This window comes from Bison bison, unplaced genomic scaffold, assembly GCF_000754665.1.
Source record: "Bison bison bison isolate TAMUID 2011002044 unplaced genomic scaffold, Bison_UMD1.0 scf7180017864291, whole genome shotgun sequence".
Taxonomy (NCBI): domain Eukaryota; kingdom Metazoa; phylum Chordata; class Mammalia; order Artiodactyla; family Bovidae; genus Bison; species Bison bison.
The window spans coordinates 12,742,899-12,762,767 of NW_011494863.1; the positions used below are offsets into that span (position 1 = coordinate 12,742,899).

The following is a 19,869-nucleotide window of genomic DNA, read 5'->3' on the forward strand; positions in this document are numbered from 1 at the left end:
CACCGGGCAAAACAGCACTTGTGTCCCCCACCCGCTGTCTGCCTCAGGACCCCCAGGCCCATCGCTTTTCCTGACTCCCTTTTGCCTTAAGGATCATGAAGGAAGCTGCTGCTAGCTCTCCCCCACTCCCCTGCCTCCCCACCCGGCTTTTTCCAATCTTGCCAGACTTCTGTCCTTCAAGGACAAGAGTCAGTGGTTGGAGCTGGAGAATGGGAAGTTGGGTTGGAAGGCAAGAATGTCAGCGTTCTCTGCAATAGCATTGTTGTTCATGGTCCAGAGGGACACATGGCCTTGGAGCTGTACCTGCAGCCGTGGGAACTGGCTCTCATTCTTCTGGGAGCCAGGCAGGCAGCATAAATGCAGGAAGCAGGCCAGAGTGAGGGGACTGTGAGGAGAGAGGACATGCCTGCCCTACACGGGGAGCTGCTGTTGGCTCAGGCGGTTGTGCAATTGGCATGGCTAGATCTTCTAGTTACAGAAGTCTGGAACATTTTGTGAGCTTTGCACATTTTTAAATGTTGGCAACAACTTGAAAATTACTGTTTAAAGCTTGTGCAAGCCAAACAGAACACTGTTGTGGACTATATCTGGTTCACTGCTGCAAGTTTTTGGCCTCTAGATTCCTCTGAACCATCCTAGATGGCCTTGGGTTGAGGAGAGATCTTTGTGAGATTGTTGACTCCTCTGAAGTGGGTCTCTATCACCATCACTCCCTAGGCAGGCTTGAGATCAGTTTGAAACTAGAGTTAAGAGATTCAGCCTGTGGCTTGTGATTCTGGGGAATGGTCGTGTTGGGAACACTTGCAGGGTTGAAATAGTCCCAACTTGACAACATGGGGAACGTGCTTAGCTTCCCTGGGCCCCAAGGAAAGAAAACGGACATATTCTTATTCTTCCATAAAGATGGACTTTGATGAAGTGCAGTTCTCAAACATAGCACACATCAAAATCCTCTGGATGTCTTATTAAAATACAGATTTCTGATTCAGTAGGTCTAAGGTGGAGCCTGAGAACTTGACCTTCTAGCTGGTTCGTATGCGACACTCATGATGCCGATCTTTGGATCACACTTTGAGAAGCACTGCTGTAGAGAATCCTATTCACCCACGTTTCTGAGGTCCTTACCTGTGAGAGGATGAAGGACAAAGAATCCCATATGGTTCCCGCTGGTAATATTGAAGGTCAGTTTCCCCTTGGAGCTGGAGTCCAGGTCCCAGGCATCCAACTGAAGCACAGAGGTGTGCAGGGGCGCATCCTCCCGGACGGTGGGGTAGAACACAGGTCTGGACATCTGGGGTGGGTTGTCATTGACATCCAAAACCTCAATGTAGACTTCAGTTACAGACGAGAGGGGGATGGAACCCCTGTCTACTGCCAGTACCGTCAGCCAGTAACAGGATGCAAATTCTCGGTCCAGGGGTGTCAGAGTCTGAATCATTCCTGGGGAGAGGTGATCACCAAACCCAAAGTATTTCAGAGCTCAAAGTAGCTCTAGAGATCACTTTACCTAACAGTCCTGAAACCATACCATGGAAAGGATATTAACAAGTGTTTCAGGGGAAAAGGGAACTGTGGCCTATATGGTGTGGGAGCTGCTGAGTTAAACACAGGGGAGCTCGGATTCTTATTGAAGAACCTCTCAGAGCCTTTCTCTGCTAAGACAGATCCATAACTCAGCCATGCAGTTATGGGTATACAGGCACATGAAGGGTTTTCATATGGGCATATGGGCACACGCAGGGTTTTCAGAAGGCTGTAGTAGTTGACCTACTTTCTCCTGACTACTTCAACCCAAGTCCAATTTATTTATTTCACATTCTCTAGGTGGGATTTCCATGCTTTGGTCCTTACAGTGGTTCCTTCAACCTTCAAGTCCTTATAGATACTAATTCAAGGGTGAGGGATTTGATGAATAAATTGCTGTTCCCCCTCTATCATCTTCATGATTTTAGAGACTTAGCTTCATTCATTAGTTCACTCATTCTACAAATTACTTATTGTGGGCCAACACTGTTCTAGAGGTCAAGGGTCCTAGAGTGAGCAAAAGAAACTTGTGCCCTAAGCTCTCATGGGGCATACTCAACTCTGAAGACCTAGGTGAGAGGGCAAGGCCCGGTTCACAGCCATAGCATCTCAGAGCTGAAGGAACCTCCTCCTTTGACAGATGGGGAAACTGAGGCCCATAGAAAGAGCATGACTTGACCAAGATCATGCAGCAAGTAAGCAGAAGAGCTGAGTCTAGAATTGACTCTCAATCTAATTCTCTTTCATCACCCTCCCCTTTACCCTGGTGAGAAATCATCCGTCAGATTGTAAACTTCTCAAGGTGGATAACCTACTTTTATTCACCTGGGATCTTCTCTAAGTTACCTGTCTCAGGGCCTCACAAGTAGAGGGTGCCCGGGGTTTCCTGAATTGCACTTATTTTCTATGGAGCTTCAAAGGAATAAATGCATTGATGCCACCTTTTTGGAGGACAACTTGGAAAGATATATTAACATTGAAAATGTGTATTATCCTTTGACCCAAGAACTGCATTTTTAAGAGTTTTTCCTGTAGAGACTCATGCATACGAGTAAAAGCCCAGTACCTGTGTCTTGGTTGATGCTAAAGGCAGCAAGGCCGGTGCCACCGCGCAGGAAGTACTGGAGCTCCCCGTCCAAGCCGGTGTCATCATCGTGGGCTGCCACTACCATCACTGAAGTTCCTGAGGGGCTGTTCTCCTGCACCTGGCCCTGGTGGACAAAGGAGGCAAAGCGGGGAGGGTGGAGATTCTCATTCACATCCAGGACGGTCACCTCCACGTGGCAGAGGGTCCTGCGGGCCAGGGGCTTCCCACTGTCGCTGGCCCATAGGCTCAGGTTATATCCAGCCCTCCTCTCAAAGTCCAGCTCTTTCTCCAGACTGAGTGCCCCGGTCATCGGGTTCACGTGGAAGGTCCCGTGGGCATCATCCAACAGGACATACTGTACTTCTCCCGCAGGGCCCAGGTCGGGATCAGAGGCATCCAGAAATGTTAGAATAGTCGCTGGGGGTAGATCCTCTGGGACCTTAAGCCTGTGGTGTTCTGTGATGCACTGAGGGGAGTTGTCATTGACATCTTCCAATGTGATTATCAGGTCAGTGACAGAGAAAAGCTGGTGGCCCTTCCTGGGCTGGTCCCTGGCCTCAACCTTGAGTATATACCGAGGTTCTGATTCCCGATCCAAGTGTCCTGTGACAACCATTTCTCCGGTGAGAGGATGGAGGGAGAACTTCTCTGTGGGGCTTAACAGCACGTATCGAACCCTCCCATTATCCTCTGAGTCAACATCTTTTGCTTTCAGCTCTGCAACAGTGGTTCCAACTTCTGTGTCTTCTGAGATTGTTACCTGGTACCCACCAGGAGGAAATCTGGGTGCGTTGTCATTCCAGTCTTCCACATTCACTGTCAGCAGCTTCCAGGAGGACTTCTGGGGAGTGCCCAGGTCATATACTGTTACATTGAGGACGTAGAAACTGGTGGCTTCATAGTCTAAGGGGGCAGCTACAGTGAGCAGCCCTGTTTCTAGCTCAATGTCAAAGCAACCCTCTTCATTGCCATCTGCAATCACATAGACCAGTTTTCCATTAAAGCCAGCATCAGGGTCAGTGGCTGCCAGATGGGCTAGAGGTGTGTTGAGAGGAGCACTCTCAAGGATGTCAATGGACTGTGGAAAGTGGTCCTCAAACTGAGGGGTATGATGATTGATCTGATATGCACTTAAGGAAGTGAAATCCTCATCATGGGACTCCTGATTCTGAAGCCCAATAGAGTGCAAGATGGTCTTTGTGAAATGTGTCAGTACCCCTGTCTTCTCACACTTTACAGGGACCTCAAAATAAGGGTCCTTCACTACAGTAACATTCAAAGTCATGGGTGAGGCATAATTTTTCCCATCCGAAGCTGTAATTTTCAGGGAATAGTTGATGGGTTGACCAGTAGTACGGTTCCTAAAAGAGCGTTTCAGAGATATCACGCCAGAGAAATGATTTAGATCAAAATACTCAAGTTCATTGCCTGATACAAACTCATATTTTAGGTTCAGAAGCTCATCCACATCTATAGCTGACACAGTCATTACTGATTTTCCTACTGGCCAGTCTTCGTGGATAGACCCAGTGCAGTTAACTTCCTCAAACATAGGCTTGTTGTCATTCAGATTCTTGAGCCTAAGAGAAACAGACACTTCTTTTTCCTGGCGAAATGGGGATCCCCAATCTGATGCCCGTACCCGGAAAGTGTAAATTCTATTCATGAGCTCATAGTCCATGGGTTTGGAGGTGGAGATGATCCCCAGGTAAGGGTCAATAGAAAAGGGGACAGCATTTGGACGAGTGATGGAGTAGGTGATATATCCATTCTCTCCATGATCCTGGTCTGTGGCAGTAACAGTCAGAACACTGGTGCCTGGAGGGATGTTCTCATCAAAAGTGCCATCGTAGGAGGACCTGTTGAACACTGGGGCATGATTGTTACAGTCCATGATGTCAATGACCACAGTGGTGGAGGCCAGGCCCGGTGAGGTTCTGATGCGCAGCTGGTACTGGGCTTGGTCGTGGAAGTCCATGAGCTTTGTGGTGGTGATCAGCCCCGTGCGGGCATTCAGTTTAAATGCTGCACTCTCTGAGGATGGCTTTAGAACATACTTCAGGTTGGGGAAGGCTGGGGTTACTTTCACCATCACCACACGGCTGCCAGTGGGGGAAAACTCACTAAGCTGCACTCTGTACGTGGCCTTCTCAAATTTCAGGGAAGTCAGTTTGGAAGGGGGTAGGTGAAAGCCCCTGATCTGGGAGTAAACGGAAGGTCTGCTTCCAGCCCTGGCCTGCAGGCTGAGGTTGAATCCATGAGGGTGGTCCATCCAGTTGATGTCTTTGACAGAAACCACGCTGAATTCACTGCTCCGGGCATAAGATTTGATGGCTTTGAAGTTCTTTCCAGGGTCACCACCAACAATCTCCAGCGAGTCCACGTCCGCCCCTGAGCTGTTTGCATCTACCATGACAGTAGCGTAGGTGGCATCCTCGCTGCGGTCAAGCGCAGCCAAGACCACCGAGGAAATGGCTGGGGGCTTCCTGAGGGCAGGTTCTACATGGATGATGAGTGCAGCCAAGTTGCCAAATCCATTGCCCTCTGAGATCTTCCGCATGCGGTCCACAGCCAGTACCTGGAGCTCATGCTTCCCTCGCCAGGTGACGTTGAGCTTCCCAGCCAAGGTGACCACCCCGCTGGTAGGGTGGATGGCAAACATCTCTGACCTTGTGTTAAATGCATAATAGAACTCGGCGTTCTGGCCCAGGTCTGCATCGGTGGCAGTCACCTTGCAGATGGGGCTCTTGAGGGGCATGTCCTCAGAGATGGTGACCCGGTATGAAGGTGGGGAAAAGAGGGGCTTCAGGTCATTCTGGTCCAGGATGCGGACCACCACACGGGCCAGCGCTTCTAATTCCAGGGTCTTCTCTGTGGCTTGGATGATGAGGGTATAGCTGTCTCGCACCTCCCTGTTCAGAAGGGCCGTGTTGCTGCTCTTTGTCCTTATTCTCAGAAAGCAGAAGTTGCCCACCACATACTCCTCTGTTTTAAACACATTGGCCACATCTCCAGAGATAATCCGGTACCTCACTGCCCATTGGGGGTCTATGAGGTAGATGCCCATTTTCTCAGAGCTTTCCACATAGGTCTTGGGAGCAGAGTTTTCATAGATGGTTGCATTATATAGGGGGTGTGTGAAGTGCCAGGCTGAGGAGATGAGGGGGTTCTCACAAGTTGTACAGTGGAACAAGAGAATGGCAAATCCCAACGAGGCAATAATCATGATGGAAAACCTCCTGAAACCCTGGGCAGAAAAAGAAAGAGTATGAGTTAGGAAAGAAATGGTTCCTACTGCTGTGGCTCTTAACTGGGGTGGTTTTGCCCCTCAGAGGACATTTGGCAATGTCTGAAGGTATTTTTTCCTTCCCAGGTGGCACTCATGGTAAAGAACCCACCTGCCAATGCAAGAAACTTAAGAGATGCAGGTTTAACCCCTGGGTAGGGAAGATCCCCTGGAGAAGGGCATGGCAACCCACTCCTATTCTTGCCTGGAGAATCCCATGGACAGAGGAGCCTGGTGGGCTACAGTTCATAGGGTCACAAAAAGCCGGACACAACCAAAGCAATGTAGCACACACAAAGATATTTTTGGCTATTTCAGCTTGTGCAGGAGGTGCTGTTGGCATTTAGTAGATAGAGGATGGGGATGCTGCCAAACAGCCTATGGTGCACGGGACAGACACCCACAGCAAGTCAGTAGTGCTGAGATTGCAAAACCTTGTGTTTGAAGAGTAACAGACTAGTTTAAGTGCTTCCTCAAGGGCACCCAGCAGATACAGCACAGTCCTTAACTGCTTCCCTCCCTTTTCCAAACCTTCAATGGTTCCCTGTGCACGCGTGCTAAGTCGCTCCAGCCGTGTCCAACTCTTTGGGACCCCATGGACTGTAGCCCGCCAGTCTCCTCTGTCCATGGGATTCTCCAGGCAAGAATACTGGAGTGGGTTGCTATTTCCTCCTCCACGGGATCTTCCCAACCCAGAGATCAAATGTGCATCTCTTATGTCTCCTGCGTTGGCAAGTGGGATCTTTACCACTGGAAAATCTTCCTCAGTGATGCTGAAATCATTCTGAACAGGTACCCAAGCTTAGCAGTCTGACACTAAATACTTCCCACAAGACACTTCCGTCAGGGCTGAACTCTAGTTGAACTGAGCTGCATCTGCACGTGTAGGAGCTGTGAAAAAGCAAAAGGACCAGGATCGCAGGCCTGGCATCAGGCTCCTGGGCCATCAGGCCTGGCTTCACTATTTACTAGCTGGGTGACTTTCTGGGCAGGTTGTTTCACGTCTATGAGCCTCGATCCCCTCTTCTGCAGAGTAGGAATAAGGATAATATCTATCTCATTTGATTGTTTGAAAATTAAGTGAAATAACAAAGGTCAATGAGCTAACAGTGCCTGGCACAGAGTAAGTTTTAACATAAGTGAAGTGAAGTGAAAGTCACTCAGTTGTGTCCGACTCTTGTGACCCCATGGACTGTAGCCCGCCAGGGTCCTCTGTCCATGGGATTTCCCAGGGAAGAATACTAGAGTGGGTTGTCATTTCCTTCTCCAGGGAATCTTCCCAATCCAGGAATCGAACCCAGGTCTCCTGCATTTCAGGCAGATTCTTTACCATCTGAGCCACCAGGGAAGACCGTAAGTTTTAACATAATATTAGCTATTATTAGTCATAGGAATCTAAGTTTCATAAATGGAAGGGGCCTGCCCATGGCCTGACAGCTAAATAGAAACAAAGCACAAATTAATCCTGGTGAGACATCCATTGTGGTCCAGTGGTTATGAATCTGCTTTGCAATGCAGGGGACGAGGGCTCAAATTCCTGCTCAGGGAAATAAGATCCCACATGTTGCAGGGCAACTAGGCCCGAGTGCCACAACTACTGAGCCCACACATCACAGCTAGAGAGCCCGAGTATTGTAACCAAAGATCCTGCATGACGCAGCTAAGACCTGATACTGCCAAATAAGTAAATAAATATTTCATGGGGAAAAGTCCCTGGCTTAGCTACATCCTCCTCCACCAAAAGTCCCTTTGGATGGGGCCTGATTCTGGCTTGTCTTGTAATCCTGAAGAGAGAAACACCTTCTCTTCCTCCTCTGAAATGGCAGAGCTGAAGTGGTCCTGAGAGATAACGGAGCTCAGACCCGCTTCTCATGCAGAGATGGAAAAAGAGAACCCAGGTGGGAGAGGGATCTTGCCCCGAGTCACACAGTAGGTGGCCAGGTAAGAAGCAGCCCCTGGCAGTTGTTGAAGTAATCACAAATGAGTGCCTCACCTCTAAGACCCACTGTTCCCCATCCTCTCCCTTACGGCTTCCTCAATGGCTCATCCCTGAACTCCATCCTGGGTCAAAATATGAGACTCATCAGGGTCAAGGGTGGGGAGGGTGATGGGGGTGGGCTGAGTTTGGTTGCCAAACTGAGTCTTCTAGAAGCACGTGTGAGGTTGTGTGCACCAGGCTGGTGCCCGGCCTGACCATGGGAGTCTTGACTCTGGGGAGTTCATGGCTATCAGCCAGATGTGCCAAGCATTCCTGGAGGAAGCAGGCAAGACTTGTTTTTCCAGTTGCCTTGGTCTTCAAAGGCAAGGAAGAGTTAAACGTCCAGGGCAAGGGGGAAAAAGAGAGGCTTAGATCCTTGTCTCTCTAGAGTCGAGACAACCAAAGGCAGGTTCTTTAAGACCTTGTGGGGTGCATCCCAACATGGGAAAGAGAGTGAAGGCAGAAATGGGAAAGTCAGCCTAACTTGGGATCTGAACGCCTGTGATAGAAAAGAATTTGGTTATGCCTCCTCCTTCTAGGTTCCCTCCCACCATTCCTCACTTGACATCCTGTTGGTGGCGCCCTATGCCCAGCACCTCAGAAAAGAGGGGCCAGGATGGAGGCAGACTTTACACCTGGGGTCCTAAAGCTGGTGACAGAAAAAGATGTTGTCTATTCCCCACCCTTCCCACCCCTTGCTGTCACCCCTCGCTTGCCACTGCAGCCCACAAGGGTCCTGGCCACAGGGAAAAGCCACACTTGCCCATCCCTGACACAATTCCTTGCAAGCAGGAAGGGGACCTCCCTCCCAATCATTCAGACCCCACTCCTTCCCCCAGGATGGCATTGCTTTTGAAGTTGAAGCTGGAGGGGGGAAATGAGTGCTTACCTGGTCCCAGGTCCACACTCAATTCGGTGGCCCAGCAAGTCCAGGATGCAGGCAGCCTCCCAGCTCCGCCCGCCCTGCTGTGGGGAACACTTCCTGTTCACCAGGTCAGCTCCCGTGGAGGGCAGGTCCCAACAAGACACTCCGCTCAGCAGCTGCAGTGGTGCCTTGCAGAGCTAGAGTCCTTAAAGTGAGCTGCAGAGAAGGGAGCAGGGATGGGGTCTCGCCGGGGCAGAGGGTAGTAGTGGTGGTGGTGGTCAAAGGGAATGATGTCAAAGGGAATGAACCCTTGGGTGGGGGTTTGGTGTCCATGGCTGTGTTCAAGCTCCAGGACCCACAGACCTGGCGAGTGGTTTCCTGGGGGAAGGGCCTGTTTCTGAGACTTGTTTCTGGCACTGTGCCCAGGCAAGTGAACAGGCTTGCAGGGGGCAGGGACATGTTCAGCTCCCTGGGCTACCCTCCCCACCCACAGCACCTAGGACCACTATTTTGAAACATCTTGTGAAAGCATAAATCAATTCTTATCACTTCCATGCTTAAAATTTTCCAGCAGCTTCCTGTAGCATTTAGATGAAATCTGACCTTGCATCATAGCCTGGAAGGCTCCCTACCACCTGGGCCCTGCCTGCATCTCAGATGATACCTTCCAGCACACCTCTTATTGTTCACCAAGCTGCAGAACAAGGGTCTTCTTTCTCTTCTGCAAACACACCAAATTTGCACTTGCTGTTTTCCTCTGTTTAAGATTCACCCATAGCTAGCTCCTTCTTGTTATCCATTTCTCAGCTCTAATGTCACCTTCTGGAGAAGGAAATGGCAACCCACTCCAGTATTCTTGCCTGGGGGATCCCATGGACAGAGGAGCCTGGAAGGTTACAGTCCATGGGATCGCAAAGAGTCGGACACAACCGAGCAACTGAGCACAGTGTCACCTTCTAACCCCCAGGTTGATGTAGCCTGCTATCTAACACCCTTTTTGATCACTTCACCCTCATTTTCTCCATGGCACATGTCACCTCCCAATATTGTTCTTATTTATTTGTTTACTGTCTCCTGGGTTCCATGAAGACAGGAGCTTTGTGTATCTTATTAATGCATGAACTCCCAGTACTTTGATCAGTGCCTGATACATAAGCAAGCTCAGTAAATACTAGTTGAAAAAAATGGAAGGATCTGGACTTTGGAAAAGCAAAGACAGAGGGAAAACTGAGAGAACCTTTAGTCAGCCTCCCTTCCTTTTTGAAGCTGGAAAATAAAGTCCCTCAAAAAGAAAGGGGCTTGCCCAAGGTCACAGGGCGAGAACCAGAGCCAGGTTCTTTCCTCCTAGTCACATTGCAAGAAGGAGAAACTGTGCTCACTTATAAATCCAATTGTTTGGGTTCAAGTCCAACTTTACCACTTGCTGACTGGATAACCTTGGGGAAGGTAAACTCTTTGAACCTCAGTTTCCTCATCTGTAAGATGGGCCTATTAAGAACAATGCTTTACTGAGGTTTTAGGAAGATGAAACAGGATTATGTATGTTAATGTGCTTAGTATGGTGCCTGGCCCATAGAAAAGCACTCAATAAATATTAGTTACTGTTGTTTCAAAGCCAAGGCAGAATCAAAGACTGAGATTGGGGTGAGGGTGGGGTCCACTGAACCCCCTAGAGAAGGCCCAGTCTGCTCCCCAGCGGAGCAGGAAGCTGCTGGTCCCTGGTCGAGTCTGAGCTTGCTAGCCGAGCCATAGGCTGTGCTGGGAAGCTGCGAGCAGGCGCTTGTCCCGGGTGGGGCCTCAAGCTTTTGGCTCCCCAGACTCAGAGAGAAATCTGCATGTGGCTGAATGTGCACATTTTCAAGAAATCACATACACACACACTTAGGAGGCAATTTTGAATAATTGTGTGGGTACATTCTTTGTGTGTGCCTGCTTGACAGAATGAATGGAATGGGAGTAAATAAACTGGTAGCCATGGGGCTTGTGTGTATGCACAGGTGCGAGCAAGTGCAGATGTGGGGCTTCATGAATGGGCTCTTTTAGGATATATGTGTGAATCAACGGGGAAGGCAATGGCACCCCACTCCAGTACTCTTGCCTGGAAAATCCCAGACAGAGGAGCCTGTTGGGCTGCAGTCCATGGGGTCGCTAAGAGTCAGACGTGACTGAGCGACTTTACTTTCACTTTTCACTTTCATACACTGGAGAAGGAAATGGCAACCCACTCCAGTGTTCTTGCCTGGAGACTCCCAGGGGCGGGGGAGCCTGGTAGGCTGCCGTCTATGGGGTCGCACAGAGTCGGATACGACTGAAGTGACTTAGCAGCAGCGGCAGTGAATCAAATTCTGTGTAACTCCCAATCCCATTTCATGCAGAAAATGGTTCACAGCGCACAGCTTCTGGCTGTGTGACTTTGGGCAAGTGACTTACATTCTCTGATCCTTAGTTTCCTGACTTCATAATATCATTTTGAGAATGAAATGAATTAAAGTACATAATTACTATGGTATATGACACAATTTTCAACAGATATTACCAAGTATTATTACTTTTTAGCAACTGGCTCAGATTGTTGAGTTTGTAGGTAATGAAAACTCCTAGATGTCTTTTCACACCACCCCCAATCTGTTCCTATGCAGGCTGATCTTCTGCAATAAATGACATAGGGCTTTAATGAGACCAGGATTCATTTCTCCATGTATTTCACTCACTGCTCCAGCTTCTCAGAATCTTAATTCAAATGTTTAGCAACTTGGTGATTGTAACATCTGTGTCTTTATCTAAGTCAGTGATAAAAGTCTGAATACAACTGGCAGGAACAGTGCTCTGAGATCTAGCCCTGTTTTCTCGGTTAGCGATCTCAAGTGCAATTCTGGAATGAGTCATCTCACAATATAGAGAGGTCCCCGTCTCTGGGGGAATCCAAGCAGATTCTGGGTGGCCACCCAGGAAAGGATGTGCTACTCCAGGGGAATGGTTGCCCTTGGGGACTACAAAGAGAGCTCTAAAGTCCTTTCCAACTTACATGGGCAGGTTCTTTGGTTTGTGGAATTTGGGACTTCCTCTGGCTGTGGATCAGGGTTGCACATTCACTGATGCCTATTCAGTGGTCAGTGTAGTTAGCTGACCTGGCTCTTGGAAGACCTAGATCCAAAGTCACTTATTCCCTGGGAGTGTTGGTCAAGTCAGTCACCTAAGCCATCTGGACCTCCATCTTCACCTCTAAATGATGTGTGTGTCTTGGGGGAAGGGGCATGAATGGATCTGAGATTTCAGACCCCTCTGTTGCTTTCTTTTTTTCCTAATCAAGTTGTACTTGGAAACATAGCCTATAAACAGATAAAAGCAGAACTGCACTATTGAAGCAGAGCTCAAGGCCTCGGACTCTGCCTCCAGGCTTGTCCCTCATTCTCTTAGGAAGCACAGGTTTGAAAAACTGACTGGGAGCCCCTCCAGATCTGACAAGTGGGGTCTCTGCCATCCTAACATTCTGTGTCCTGCCTGCATGTTCTGAACTGCATGGTGGGATGTGCTGTGAATCTGATGCTCTGTGACCTGTATCCATAATGGTCCACGTGCGAGGACTCAGGCGTCTAGTTCTAGGAGTTTGTAACTCTGTATTTCTGTCTCTTCCGTGGGGAAGCAGATGCACTTAGAAGAATTCAAAGCCAAATCAAGCTTCCACTAAAGACAGTCCTGCCAGATTTGTTCAAAATGCCAAGCTTGTTTCTGATGATGAAATTCTTCCCCATCACCCAGGCACAAATCAGAAAATGACATTCTGCCTCATGGCCCAGCACCTTCCCTTTTCTTGGACATTAACTAATAGCCCAAGAGCACTTTTAGGAAACGCATCTGCCCTTTTACTCCTGTTTCTCAGGTGCGGTAAACTGAGATTTGCCTGGCACACCAAGGGCACCCAGAACGGGGAGGCTGAACTGATATCAGAAAGCTGAATTTCCTGAAGCTGGGCATTCTGGATTGCCTGGGCTCAGGGGAGAAGCAATGAGGGAAGATATTTTGTATAGTTTGGAGAGTCTTTCATGAGAGAAAGAGTCACTGGATTCATTCCTCTTCACTGGATGATGTCCACACTCTCCCCTCAAAAGTCTGAATATGAATTTACCATGGATTTGGGTGCTCTCAGCATTTATTTTATGACGGCCCACCCCTACCCACCGCCTCTGGCATCCAGTGTGAGGCTGGCTCTGTGGCTCTCAAGAAAGAATCCTGAATATATTCTATTTATGACAAAGGCTGGGGAGTGGGGGAGGGTGGAGCCAGGAGTGAGAATTAGGAGGCCTTTTGCCTTTGAGTCAGATTAAAAGTGAAAGAATGTTGACATTCCAGGTACCTGCTTGTCAGTAAGTCTTTAGCTACTGAAATAATTTTTCTACTTAGTTGTATGGAGCCACTGAAGGTTTTAGAGAAGAGGCAGGACCAGAGCAGAACTATGTGCTAGGAAGAGTAATCTAATATCAAATCAAAAGGGGAATTTTCCCACTCAAGATTCCCGCTCTACAAAGTCAGACAGAGAAGAAAAAACATCGTAGCTCATCCCTTATATGTAGAATCTAAAAGGAAATGATACAAATGAACTTACTTACAAATTAAGAAGAGACTCACAGAGAAGGAATTTATGGCTGCCCCAGGGGGGGAAGGAAGGGTAGGGGGAAAGGGTGGTTTGGGAGTTTGTGATCGACATGTATACACTGCTGTATTTAAAATGGATAACCAACAGTGTCCTACTGTACAGCACAGGGAACTCTGCTCAATGTTATGTGGCAGCCTGGGTGTGAGAGGAGCTTTGGGGAGAATAGATATATGCACATGTATGGCTGAGTCCCTTTGCTGTCCACCTAAAACTATCACAACACTATTAATCAGCTATGCCCCAATAGAAAATAAAATGTTTTTTTTTTTTTTTAAAAAAAGATTCCGACTCTAGTGTGGACTGGTCTTGCACACCAGCTCTATTGGTTTAGGTCAACTGAAATTCAGGAATTGGTAGGGAGGCTCGATTCATTTCTAAGAAACTTGAACACTTGAGTCATGTGCTAGTTTATAGGCAGCCACTGCTGAGTCCTTATGTAACAAAAACAAGTCGAAGAATTGGATACAAACAGGAAAAGGACCAGTGACATGAGCCCTGCATGGGCTGTGTGACCTTAGCAAGGCCACAGGATTTCTTCTGAGCCTCAATTTACCTGTCTGTAAAATGGCAATAATAATAGCTACTCCTACCTACTTCCCAGGGCTGGAGGAAAGACAGATAATATGACAGGTAAAAGCACAGGGAGGAAAGATGCAGAGTAACACCTTATTAGGACCAATAATGGCTTGCTAAATGGCAGCAGGAACCACCAGCAGACTGAGAAACCCAAGCCTGGAATTAAGGGGAAGAGAAATGCCTGAAAAGGAAGTTCTCATCTAGGGTATAGGTGAAATGGAGCTGAGACTTGAGGTCCCCTTCTTTATTAGTATTCTGATTATCATTATTGATGACAAAAATTATACTGTCCGGTATCTGGATGGCAATCTATACGTTTTCAAAACACATCTGCGTGCATTTTCTCACTTGGTCTTTGGAGAAAGGCTACAGTATTGGGTAGAATTGATAGCAAGAAAGTGGTCTCTGAAGTCAGATCAACCTGCTTTCAAATCCCAGCTCTATCATTCACCAACTGTGTGACCTTGGGCAGTTATTTAACCTCTCTGTTCCTGGAAAAAGGGAAATGAGAGTAGCACCTATCTCATGGAGCTAATGAGAAGGCTGCATGAGTCAATACATGGCAATTCCTAGCACAGGATACACTCAGTGTGAGTTAGTTACTGTACCAACCTCACCCTTATTGTGACACTTATTATCATTCTCATTCTGTAAATGAGGAATGGAGGCTCAGATAATTGGAGGGCTCTGCCTGGTTCACCATCTAGCAGGTGGTAGATTCAAGTACTGGCCCAGAATAGGAACCCATATTCCAAAAAGAGAGACTCAGAGGGGGCTGTAGCTGACTCTCTGGAGCAACATTCTCCAAAAGAATTTTCTACAGTGATGGAAGTGTTCTATGTCTGAGCTGTCCAGCATGGGAGCCACTAGCCCATATATTCATCTGTATGTCAGTGTTGTCCTTAAATATACTTTCTGATATTTTTTTCATGGAGGAAGGGGCATACAAAGGCTACAGTGACTAGGGCCCTCAAAAGGCATAATGTGATCCGGGAGTTGGACATTTGAAGGAAACAAAGGGCTTCTAGGCAACTGGATTTTAAGGAAGAAAAGGGACAAAATGGGGGATAATGGGAAAGTGTTTTGCTATTGGACCTCTTCTGCCAAAGCCATTCATTTATGCATTCATTCGGTACTTACTTATTGAGGGCCTACCCTATGAAGACATTCTAGAGCAGAGAACAGGATAGATAAAGACCTTGCTCTTGTGGGGGTTGGATTCTAGTGGCAGAGAGAGAGGTTAAGAGAAAGTCTGGTGGTTAAGACTGTACTTCCAGTGCAAGAGGCATGGGTTTGATCCCTGATTGGGGAACCAAGATCACAATGTGGCCTAAATAAATAAAAGTACTTTATAAGGGACTTCCATGGCAGTCCAGTGGTTAGGACTCTATGCTTCCAGTGCAGGAGGCATAGGTTTGATCCCTGGTTGGGGAACTAAGATCCCACAAGCTGGTGACATCACCAAAAAACTGATGTGAAGGAAATTCATAGAAAGCAAGATTAGAGAGTGATGGAGGAGGTGCTATTTTTGAAAGAGTGGTCAGGGAAAGCCTACATAGTAAGGTGACATGTGAGCAGAGGGAAGACCACAAAGTCATCTTGAGAAGGACTTCCAGGCAGAAGAAGTAGGCAGTGCAAAGGCCCTGGGGCAGGAACAAGGAGATTGCAGACAGACTAGAGGGGAAAGGAGAGAGGGGTTCCTGCAGGCCAGGGAGGTAGCCCAGGGCAATTCAGGCCAAAGGGAAGACCTGTAGTGAGCGGGACCCCGTCATGAGATCGACATGGTGGTCTACGAGGAGCCGAAGGAGAGAGCGAGGTGCTGCTGGACATAAAGTCTTAGAGCCCTTCAAGGCCATCCCATGTGGCCAGTGGGTAGTATACAGGCTGTCCCACTTCAGTTAGTTTTGTTGAGCCATAGTATATTGTTTTGTTGTTTGATGGCTTTTTACCTAATTAGTTGTTAACGTATAAACATTGGAAAGCTTCACCCCAAAATCTAGACTCCAGCTTCCGTTTAACAAAGTGGAGGGCACTGTCTGTGTTGGTCCATAGAATGGCTGGCTGGAGCTAAGTGGTGGCTGCCACCTGCAGATGGGCCCTGTGCTCTCCAGACCCCTTCCCCAAGCTCTCCCAGCTTCAGAGGCTGCATCAGCTACTGTTTATCTTCAAGGTAGTTTTCTATCAAAAGAGACACATACTGGTACCCACGTCTCTTTCCAAACTGTAAGGAAAATAGACTCCAGGATGGCCTCCTCTCCATGCACTGGGCCTGCTTGACCCGTGAGGCTCCCCCTACCCTGGCTGGAGAGTTCAGAGCCCCCAACACTCACTGAGCCCCAGAGAGAACAAGGGATCTCTTCCTCTTGGGACTGCCTGTATGGGTGCATGAGCTTTGCATTTGGAGCTGAAAACTCCCTAAACCAGAGGGCATCCAGGGATTAGAGGGCTTGAGGGGAGGACAAATCCTGTCCCACTTTTTCTGGCTGCTCTGTCCAGAAGGATTCATAAGTTACAAAAACCAGTTCTAGCTCAGAATGACATTGAACCTGTTTATCAGTTAGTCGTTCTGGAGACAAAGAGGAGGAACAGAGCACCTCCTCTAAGTTCTGTGTTTATGTCTTGGGATCCCTCAGGCACAAACTCAGCTCCGTGGGAAGGCCTGTGGAGTCTCTCCTCTTGGTGGGGCAGCCTTCGGCCAGGCAGGGACCAGGAGGCCCCCGTGTGGAGAGAAAGAGGCTGTCCTGAAGGTTAGAGTTTGGGGTGGCTCTCTGTGAGGCTGGAAGGTTGTGTCCTGAAGTCAGGAGACAGACATCCCTGGAGGACTGCAAAGCTCCCTCCAGAGGGTAGAACAGATTGTAGAGGCCAGAGTGTCCCCACCACATGGGCCTCACCTGGGGCAGGGGCTCTTTAGTCCTCTGTGCGTCTTGCAACTCTTGGGCCTAGTGAAACCCTTTGTCTTTCCAGAAGCTATGGATGAATTTTAAAACACATAGGCATCAAGTTCCAACAGGGGGGACTTTGGATCACTAACTGAACCTCTGAGCCTCTGTTCTCATCTTTAAAAGAGAGATACTAATTGAATGCACCTCAGATAGTTGTTCTGAAGGCTTGACTAGGTGATTTCATATTAAACAGTTAACACAATGTTACACCTAGCAACTGCTGAATAAATATTAGCTGCTATTTTTTTAAAACTGTCATTATCATTATGGAAAGTGGACTGAGACCCGCCTGCTGCCCTGAGCCCACCCCCACTGGTTCCCACCTTCACCTTCGCAGGCGTCTCTGTGAGGTTCCCAAGCCCCGCTAGGGCACAGTGTGAGAGCTGCTAGGAGTCTAATCTCTGTTTTGTAGAGATGGGAGAATTCTGCCTGGAGAAGGGAAGTCCATAGTGCGCTGTACTAAGTCGCGTTGGACTTTGTTGGCACACCTGGAAACAGAACCCAGTCTCCTCATCTTGAGCACTTTGCACTGGCCAAGTTGCCCCCCACACCCCAACTCCTTTCCCAACCTGGGGCTCCTTAGGAACCCACAAAGCACTCATTCTACTCAGGACAGTGCAGAGAAAGGAGCCAGCCATTGGGGTCACACCTGCCTCCTGTATTGCCTCTGCTTTCTGTTTCTTTTTTTTTCCTTAATTAAAAAAATTTAGCTGCACTGCAGGGTATGCAAGATCTTAGTTCCCTAACCAGGGATTGAACCCTTGCCCCATGCAATGGAAGCGCAGAGTCTTAACCACTGAACCAACAAGGAAGTCCTTCCTCCCTCTGCTTGTCTGGAGGCCTGACTTCCTCTATCCAAGCCTCAGTTTCCCCATTTGTGAAATGGGGCTAGCAACAGTTAGCTCCATAGAGGATTTAGTGAGTTTATGCATGCAAAGCATTTAGCACATAGAAAATAATGTTAACTATTACTATCATTCATTATTATTACTATAGTTATTGGAATAGTTATAGTAATGTTATTACTGTTACCTTTGGTGTTCAAAAATATGTGTGGAATATTCTCTGTATGTATACAGATACCTGTCCATGCTCCAGGAGCCTCTTCCAGAAGTACTGTTAAACACAGATACACACACATACATACACACGCTATGAGTCTCTGTGACATCTCCTGTTTCCTTGCAACAATTTGTAGCAAAGCTCACACAACAGCTTGAGCAGCATTTGAATAATAAAAATAATTTCTGATCTTGTCACCCTTTTCCCCACAGTGGGTACAGAGAGGTCAGAGATGTGATCTGATTTAGAGTGTGAGGGGGCAAAGACGGGGTGTGAGGTGGGCAGAAGAAGATAGGCTGTGGAAACACAAGGCAGAGAATGTTGTGGACACCTCACAACCTACCTGATCTCTTGGTGTGTTGGGGTGACTCTCTGGGCCCCATCTCATGTGATTTGTCAAACGAAGCCATCCAGCATGGTTCCCCTGTCTATCCAAATACCACAAACTGCCTTCTCCAGAGTGAGTAGGCCTTGTGGCCCCCAGTGAAGTGAATTCTGTTCCTCATACTGGCTCTTTGAAGCTGCTGGGACTGAAGCTTCCCTTTCTCTTTTTTTCTCTCTCTCTTTTTTTTAGTTTATTTGTTTATTTAGTTTTGGCTGCACTGGGTCTTTGTTGCTGCGAGCAGGCTTTCTCTAGTTGCGGCAAATTGGGGCTACTCTGTAGTTTCTGGCTTCTCATTGCAGTGGCTTCTCTCGTTGCAGAGCTTGGGCTCTAGAATGCACAGGCTTTAGTAGTTGTAGCTTGAGAGCTTAGTTGCCCTGAGACAGGTGGGGTCTTCCTGGACCAGAGATTGAACCCATGTTTCCTGCACTGGCAGGCTGATTCTTAACCACAGGACCACCAGGGAAGTCCCTAAGCTTCTTTGTTCCTTGTACCAAAGGTCATCTGCCGCCCATGGCCACTGCCTGCCGGGTCTGCTTGAGGGTGGGGAGGCTCCTGTTAGGGCCACAGAGTGTGGAGACTACCTGCTCAGGCTCTGATGTAAGGCGACCTGCTGTTTGAGTCGTGCTCAGCCCATTGCTGGCTGTATGACCTTGAGCAAATCTTTAACCCTGACTGAGCCTCAGTCCCTTCATACATAAACTGGAGAAGATAATCCCACTGCAGTGAGATTGCAGTTAAGATGAAGTGCCTCACACCACGGTCCCAGTGCCTTGCAGAGGAGCCCTCAGGCAATAGGGCAGTGATGAAATTATTTAGGGATGGGAGCTCCACTCCTTTGGTGCTGAGGGACCTTGGTGATGTATCAGAGGGCCTGGGAGGGGACCAAACCAGAGACCCCCTGAGCAAACCACCTCATTTCATGGGATCTCCACTTATCCGTCTGGGAATTGGTACTAGTGCCTGCTCTCCTGCCTTCCTGGGTAACCCTCCCCTGTGAAAGTGAAAGTTGCTCAGTCGTGTCTGACTCTTTACGACCCTATGGACTATATGGAATTCTCCAGGCCAGAATACTGGAGTGGGTAGCCTTTCTCTTCTCTAGGGGATCTTCCCAACCCAGGGATTGAACCCAGGTCTCCTGCAATGCAGGCACATTCTTTACCAGCTGAGCCACAAGGGAAGCCCAAGAATACTGGAGTGGGTAGCCTATCCTTTCTCCAGGGGATCTTACCAACCCAGGAGTCAAACCAGGGTCTCTTGCATTGCAGGCGGATTCTTTACCAACTGAGCTATGAGGGAACTCTCCCCTGAGCTGTTGGCAAATGATGCTCTAAAGAAGGTGAGGTTTAGGGAATAGGAAATACACAGGCCCTGATCACAGCTGACATTTACTGACTGTTTACTATAGGCCAGGCCCTTGGCATGCATTATCACTTTTAAGCTGGTTTACAGCAACCCTATAATTATGCTCATTTTGCAGAAGGGATAAATGAGACTCAGAGAGGTTACCTAA

The 19,869-nt window shown here is 48.2% G+C and overlaps 1 protein-coding gene across 1 annotated transcript in view; it reads right to left on the minus strand.

The window, feature by feature from the left end:
• The window catches only part of FAT2 (FAT atypical cadherin 2), a 78,889-nt gene extending 70,050 nt beyond the window's left edge, over positions 1-8,839 (minus strand). Inside the window, exons 1-3 of the mRNA XM_010850598.1 lie at positions 8,765-8,839; positions 2,591-5,858; positions 1,126-1,440 (exon numbers count right to left, since the gene is read on the minus strand). Of these exons, the coding sequence (XP_010848900.1) occupies positions 1,126-1,440; positions 2,591-5,837 (3,562 nt within the window). The 5' untranslated portion in view covers positions 5,838-5,858; positions 8,765-8,839. The remainder of the gene's footprint in view (positions 1-1,125; positions 1,441-2,590; positions 5,859-8,764) is intronic.
• Positions 8,840-19,869: the final 11,030 nt, after the last annotated feature.